This window comes from Stegodyphus dumicola, chromosome X2 (assembly GCF_044657685.1).
Source record: "Stegodyphus dumicola isolate Sdum_Otavi_A_Nest chromosome X2, ASM4465768v1".
Classification (NCBI taxonomy): Eukaryota; Metazoa; Arthropoda; class Arachnida; order Araneae; family Eresidae; genus Stegodyphus; species Stegodyphus dumicola.
The window spans coordinates 1033458-1041283 of NC_140781.1; the positions used below are offsets into that span (position 1 = coordinate 1033458).

At 33.5% G+C, this 7826-nt stretch overlaps 1 protein-coding gene and 1 non-coding gene across 6 annotated transcripts; one reads left to right on the forward strand and one right to left on the reverse strand.

The window, feature by feature from the left end:
* Window positions 1-2010: 2010 nt before the first annotated feature.
* Window positions 2011-7329, forward strand: LOC118203939 (uncharacterized). Of its 5 annotated transcripts, none has more exons than XM_085809603.1 (2): window positions 2011-3391; window positions 5179-7329. In XM_085809603.1, the coding sequence occupies exons 1-2, from the start codon at window positions 2896-2898 to the stop codon at window positions 5196-5198; spliced, it is 516 nt and encodes a 171-aa protein (XP_085665729.1). In that variant the 5' UTR covers window positions 2011-2895; the 3' UTR covers window positions 5199-7329. The 5 variants fall into 5 exon arrangements, 3 of the variants coding, with proteins under 3 accessions (XP_085665729.1, XP_035232143.1, XP_035232142.1); XM_035376252.2 differs by having other exon boundaries at window positions 2013-3391; window positions 5183-7329; XR_004760685.2 differs by having other exon boundaries at window positions 2014-4206.
* Window positions 4790-4908, reverse strand: LOC118204901 (5S ribosomal RNA). Its single transcript, XR_004760908.2, has one exon. It is a non-coding gene; the product is annotated as a 5S ribosomal RNA (ribosomal RNA).
* Window positions 7330-7826: the final 497 nt, after the last annotated feature.

Genomic DNA, 7826 nt, shown 5'->3' on the forward strand with positions numbered 1-7826 from the left:
TCAATGAGTGTGTATGTACGTATGTATGCATGTGTATACATTCATATATCTAATTATTTTTGTACAGTAAGTATATTTACATTCAAGAGTATATTTTTAATTTTAATTGTATACACTAGTTACTCACTGTACTTATGTACTCATACTATGAGTACATATATATATAAATAGCAAAACTATATAGCACAAGCTTGTATAATGAAACATTGCACCAGTTGAAAGAGAAGCAATAACGAAGAAAGCTGAATTTAGCAACAGGTTTTTCTCTTCACGTTTCTGTCATCCACTTATGAGAATGAGAAGTAGTGTTAATTAATATTCATAAGATAAGTTTTAATAAGAATAATATTCTGTAATTCTGGACACATTCGTTTAAGTTTTCAAGTACATTTTAAAACAATAACTTATCAGTAAACTTCTGTGGGAAACTATAGGTGAACGGAGTTTAAAGCGCATCTTAGAAGTGGCGCCATCTTGCCATATACATTTGTACTAAAAAGTAGTTCGAATCTTGAATTTCGAAAGTCACTACAACGCATAGTTTGGTGTTTTTAAACCCTTTTACAAGAATTACAAATAATTTTATTAGTTAGAATAATTGCTATCACAAGAAATCTTTTTTAAAAGAGTGTCTTCTAATGTAAATACGAAAAACAAATGTGTGTGTGTGAGTATGGCAAAGCCTCCAGGGCTATCTGCCTAAGAGGAGGGATGCCCTCGTGGAGGACTTTCTAAGGGAAACTGGCTAGTATACACGTTACACATGGGGAAAACCACGAAAACGCCCATACAGCCAGCCCGTTCGCGGGATTCGAACCTCGGACCGAACTACCAGTGTTCAGCGACTTTACCGCTCGGCCGCTGGTGGGCCACGGAAAAATGTAATGTTAAAAAAAAAAAAAAAAAAGAGGGAACAAATGATAGCAATTATATCGAATCTTATTAAATTATTTGTACAGCCCTGAAAATGGCCTTTTTTTTTTTTTTTTTTTTTTTTTTAACCTTTAACACCTCCGGTTGCTGGTGTGCTTTTATGTGCAGCTTTGGTGGCCAGCTGCTTCTTAGGAGCTTTACCTCCGGTACTTTTCCTTGCAGTCTGCTTAGTACGAGGTATGACAAAAAGTAACGCTTTCGTTAAAACGAAAAGATATGCCCTCGCAAATGCCAATGATTAAAAATTACTTCATACTTTGATACGAACGTGATTATGCAGGGTTTCTACTGCGGCAGCAGTACTTCCCTGCAACCTGAGATGTTTCCAGAATGGGCATGGTGATGAGGTTTACATGAGTAGATCCAAAGATGGGATATCAGCACTCAAAAAAAAGAAAATGACCCAAAAACATGGCTTGGGGAAGTAAGTTAAAAATGATTTTTTTTTCATTCATTCATTACTAATTATGCCTAAATATTGCATTAGATGCAACGTGTCCGGCTCATGACAAGTATGCCCGAAGGGCATATGACATATCAGTTACTGGACCGAGTGATAGGAGGTATCAGAATTGGGAAAAAATGATTTTTAGCCCTGGCCTTTTTGTGAATTTAGTTTCAGATCATGTGACTAAAAATACCTATTGTAGAGGTAAGATTTCTAAGCCCCACCTACCATTATTATATAACATTTTCGCACGAAACAGAAAAAGATCCGATAAATGCTGTCTAAATCAGATAACTGACCTGACCAGACCACAATACCCTTCACGCAGATTACAATCTCAATTGCCGCTCTCGCGGCATTATTTCAGCAGAGCTGGTAACGTCGCGTGTGGCGGGTGGAAGCCTGGTTCAGACAAAAGGAAAAGGATCTACTGGTTCATTTAAAGTTAGCGCATCCGGTCAGAAGAGTAAAGAGTCAGGAAAAGAAGCCTAAGAAAGCAGCTGCATCATCAGCCAAGAAAGCTAAACCAGCTGCTAAGAAACCAGCTAAGACTAAAGAAGAGAAAAAGAAACCGGCTGCTGAGAAAGTTAGTGTTAAAAAGGTGAGTAAAGCAAAAAGCCCGAAGAAAGCTGTAAAGGCAGCGAAACCTGACTCCAAAAGACTTCATTGCTCCTGAAGAAGAGAGTCCTATGTGTGAGCGCTTTAGATATAGGTCATCCAAAAAATTTATGAAATATAGAGAATATACGTCAAAAAGAAATTGGAACTTTAACATTATTGTGTTAGAATTCAGATATATAAAAAGAAAATTAAATGCTAATTTTAATTTAACTCAAAAAGAATGAGGTGAAATTATATGACAGCCTAAAAAAAAACTTCAGATAAGTGGCCGCGCGCCAATGCCAATGATTTCAAATTACGGAGTACCTGCCTCGCAGATCCAGACGCGCATTTTTATGCTTTATACGAAAAAAGTGTCGGTTCGCCCAATAAGAAGAAATTATTAGGAGGGTGATAGAATTACAAACAATTAATGTAATTTAAAATCGAAAAGATCAGGTTGCATTTCAATAGCAATACTGATTGAATGAATGAAAAGAGTTCTGGAGTACAAGAAATTTTATTCTGTAAAATAAACTGACTCCGCATCCGGAAACAGGAAAAGAAAAATGAATATAATTTTCGGTCGTTGTCGAAGCCGTACGGAACGCTATTTAATCACTGTGTTAATTAAGAAATAAAGAATTTGAGTTCACTATACAGATATTAAAAAATTTATATTTAAGTAGAGACAAAAATTAATTAGTTAACTACTGCTGTCATCATAAATGTAGCATATGGATTCGATGCTGAGCTTATGTGACGTTATTTGTTAGTGCTCCTCTTCTGTGTGGATCGCCATTTTCACGCGACCCTCGTGCTCTTCTTTTATCTCTATACATATTTTGATGTGCGCTAATTATTGAGGATTTTATTTTGAACTGTGATGAACTTCTAAGTGTTTCCGTTGGATTATGTTTGTGAAATTAAGATGGCGGGAAATGATTTTCCCCCCATTAACTTTCGAGGATGCGAAAGCTGTTGCTCGTCGCCTCGTGTATTCTTTGGTGTCGGGTTTGCCGGATGAACTTGTTAAATACGCTCATGAAAAACTGAATAGCGAATGTAACGACTTATTATTGAAAGAACCGACTGACCTCAAGGATTACGTAAAAATTCGCCACGCTCTCTTTACACAGAAAACAATGTCGCCTGGCATAGAACAATACCAGAAAATTAGGACTATTTGTGAAGAGCTAACAATTTTATTTCAAGATAAGTGCAAAGCATTTTGTGAATTACATCATAATATTGTTAAACTTAATTATGGTGGACTGGTTCTTAATTTGCATGATGAATATAATGTTAATGAAAATTCTAGTGCTGTTTGCAATGTTGATGTTATTGATACCCCTAATCAGGTGAAGACTAATAGTGACTGTGTTATCATTATGGAGGATATTCATACCCGTAATGTTAATATTTCTGATAATAATTCTCTTATGACTTCTAAGCTTAAACGGCCGTCAAAAAATCGAGTAAAAAAAACGGCCAGACCATCTAAATTGATAAAGAATAATGTTGAAATTCCCCTCAGTAATAAATTTCATGAATTACCCAAAGATGTTTCGGACAGCAATGAAAATAATATGTTGAAAATGTTGCCTAAGCCCAACCACCAATTCAGTATTCAGATTTCAAGAAAAATATGAAGCAAGATACGGGATTAAATTTCGCGGGCAAGGTTTGGGGGTGATTTTTTGGAAAATCTTTCCCAAAACAGAAGATGCTCATCGAGGTATAACCAATTATAACGGCAGATGTAAAATTGATTATTATCTCATTACCAAAAAATATGACCGACTAATTAAAGTACTAGCCAGAGGCCTTCTCATAGACTGTTCGATAGATGAAATTAAACAAGAATTAAGTAACATGGGGTTCAAAGTTAGGAAAATTGCACAAATGCATAGACTAAAAGGTTAGAAGTAGTTAGGTGTTGCAACTGCCTCAAAGTAGGACACACCGCCAATTTTAGGGGTTGTCCTAAATTTCCAAAACCCAACAAAACTAACTCCAGACCTATGTAAATTGTACTGGAAAACTGATAATATGTAATAGATCCCGTAGTACTAATGAGTTATCTTATGCAAATGTAACAAGTGGAAATACGATTATGTTAGACACCCAGTCAATACAAGTTGTATTGATGTAAACAGTACTAATACCAGTAGCCTCAACTTAAAGCTCCCTAGGAGAAGTTTACAAGCTTCTAAAGGAAATAGGTAATCTATTTAAGGGTCTTTCAATAGCCAAAATTCTTCAGAAAATCAGTACCAAGTTACCTGAAATACAATATGCAAACTCAATAGATGAACTCTTTCTGCCCAAATGTTATCTCCTATAATGAGACCATCTGTATATAAATTTTATAATTTAAAAAAAAAATATATATATATATATATATATTATGACTTACTTATGCGAGCTTTTATTTTTATATGATATGCTTATCTTATTTTAAAAAGCTTTCTACCTTTAGGCTGGCTCATGGTTCCCTTTTTAGTTATTATTAATCACTTTTAAGAATGCCAGTGTTTACTTATTAATTTACTTTCTTACCAGTGTCATATTGTAATTAAATTCATCTTAAATAAATAACAATTCACCAAATGCTTATACTTTCCTTCATGTTTTCATCAAGATCTCTTGCAGTATTTCATGTCATCAGCTCGATAGATGCTTTGGCATTTCCACCCACTGATTAATTTTATTGAATAGTATAGGTTTCCTATAGTACACACAAAAAATGGTGTTTTAAATAATTATTACTATGGAAGCATAAAAATTTTTAACGAGACTAAAATATGTCAACAGCACGCAGTGTTCCCAGGTGGTCACCCTCCCAAGTACTGACTGCGCCCGATGCTGCTTGACTTCGGTGATCGGACGAGAACCGGTACTTTCAGCATAGTATGGCCGTTGACATTTACAATATACAGAAATAAATAACATGTACGTAACCCAAAACTCTGAGTTCAAAAGTATTCCTTTACTTGATGCACATCTGTGATATTTTTTTTTATGAATCATAAAGGTTATGAAGCATTTCCCATTGGGAAACATATTTTTTTTATAGCTGGGTGGGAAACAATAAATTAGAAGGTAATAACTACAACCCACAATATGTGTAATAGTAAACTGTAATAAAAATAATTTGAATATGCATATATTATAATGAACTTTTTCTCTCCAAGATAGGTTGGATGGAAATTAAAGCAGTTGGATGAGAACGAGCTGGTGACAAGAAAAAGAGGAAAAAGCGCAGGAAGGAATCTTTCGCTATTTATATCTACAAGGTTTTGAAACAGGTTCATCCCGACATTGGTATTTCCAGCAAAGCAATGTCCATCACGAATTTCTTCGTTAACGACATCTTTGAGAGAATTGCAGCAGAATTTTTTCGTTTAGCTCATTACAATAAGAGGAGTACTATCACTAGGCAAGAAACTCAAACTGCAGTACGACTGTTGTTGCCTGATGAACTGGCAAAACATGCTGTTGGGGAAGGTACCAAAGCTATCACCAAGTACACCAGCTCTAAATAAATTTTCAAAGCTTTCTTTATAAAAAAAGGCCCTAATGATAAAGATTAGCTGTTGCCTGCTTATCCTTAAATTCTATGCCACATATCACTCATTTCACATAGGCATTCTTAAAGGAATTCACACTTACTCTTTGCAAAAGAATTTAATGATATACTTCAACTTTGCAAGTTGACATCTCAGCTCATCTTTATCCTTGTTGCTCTGCATCCAATTTCTTTCTTTCAAAATGTGGATCTAATCCTATATACGCACAATAATGAGAGGTGAAATAAGTCTATGCTTTGCCTTTCATGATTCCTTGGTATCAAAATTCATTGGCTGACATCAGCCTTAATAGCTTTCAATGCAGTTGTTTTTCCATAAGTTTGCTATTTATCAAATTCAGCAAAATGTCTTCATATCAGTGTTGTTGCTTTCAGGTGTATGCATCACGAATTGTTTGAACTTCTGGTTCTGTGCACTTATCGAATATAAAACATTTGATTTTGTCAGTAGTAACAACAAATTCGATGAAAGTCCTTTCCTTTCACAAAGTGAATTAATGTTGCATCTCATAACCATCAGATTTCAGCTGTGTGAGATGATATTCCATTTGCATTAAATGACCTAATTAAAGTGAAGATGACTTCTTGTTTCTAAACACAAGGTATTACCTCACTTTCATGTAAATTTTTAAAATATGCTTAAATGGAAGTAGTTCTAAATATTGTACTACTAGTTCAATGATGATAACAAGATTCTAATTATCAGGTACAACAATGAACATAGCTGTCTTTCGGTATGTCAGCAACTGCTTATTTATTTTTTCTACCTCATCAGAAAGCGATACTGACTACTCAAATGAGAACTGATACTGCATTCATGTTTAAATCTGATTATGTCACTCAATATAAATTGCAATAAATTCGGTATCCATCAAGGAATACTCTCTAAATTAAGAGTGCTATGTCAGTAAGCATTTCTAATCCACAGCAAGAACACTCTTCCAACTTTCCAGCTCAGAACATGTATGTAATATGATTAATAAGTTTGAAAAAAAAACTATTTAGTTTTTCATATGATAGACCAAGCATTTGGAATTACAGAATATTTTTCTTTTTAAAAAATATATCATAAACACTAAACATTAAACACAATAAATACTCATAGAATTTCCAATTTTATATTCAACATAAAAGGGTAAAACGTAATCAAAGCACATGCATGATGAAAATTTCAAATACATAGTAAAATATTCACATGAAGATCCACTATGATAAGTGGAAGCCTTCACCAAGCATTTAGAATTATGGGATATCCTTCTTTTTTCCAAAACAATTATTATAAAAAATAAACATTTATACACCAGAAAGAAAAACTAAGAAGAAAAATATGGTTTTTGAAAAATGCTTTTATCCTACAAATTTTCCTATTACTTATGGAATAAACTTACCTTTCAATAAAAACTACATTCCTATTTATATATATTACAGATTTAGTTGAACAATGCTAAGTTCTTGAACATTCTTTACCCTAAACATGCACCATCTTGCTATACAGGATGCAATTTGATCTGACCACTTTATAAGTTGAGTGATCACTTCAGCACAACAGAACTCTTTTGAACAATGAATTCTATTGCATCTGCCTGCCCCACTCTGAAATAGATATCGAGGGTTAATTTGCATTTCAATAGCTATTTACATACAGTGTAAGTGGCAACAGTTGTATTGCCTCACTGAATGATTCCAGTACTTTCCTGCAATGTGTTTTGATTCTGTGTGACATTATTTAGTGTAGAAATAAAATTTATAAAACTTCTTTGTTTCCTTTTCCCATTTATGTAATTAAGTATTTTCAATAAAAGAAAGCCATACCTAAATCAACTTACCTGGATAGTTATTTATGTTTAGAGAATTTAAATATATATGCAGATCTGCTCCAGCATAGCATTTCTTCTACTTTTTTTTTTACATTCTGAAATTCAAGTCTTTTAATAAACAGCTGTGTAGAGCTTACTTTTTCGTTATATATATATATATAAATAAAGTAGGGGTATTGCTTGTCTGAAAAGTTCTGGTTTTAACATTTCTTAAATACGTTATTGCATTTACAGGATTATCTAAAATATATGAATTATTAATTTCATTTTTTTGTCTTTATGAAAAATTTGATCTAAATTACTTACTTTATGTCTTTACTGATAATTTTTCAGCAGCTTCATGCGTGAAAATAGCACTAGGCATGTGTGATATGAAATTAAGAACTACTGAGTTCAGGCAATCAACAAAATTAAGATATTTAATATAAATGAATTG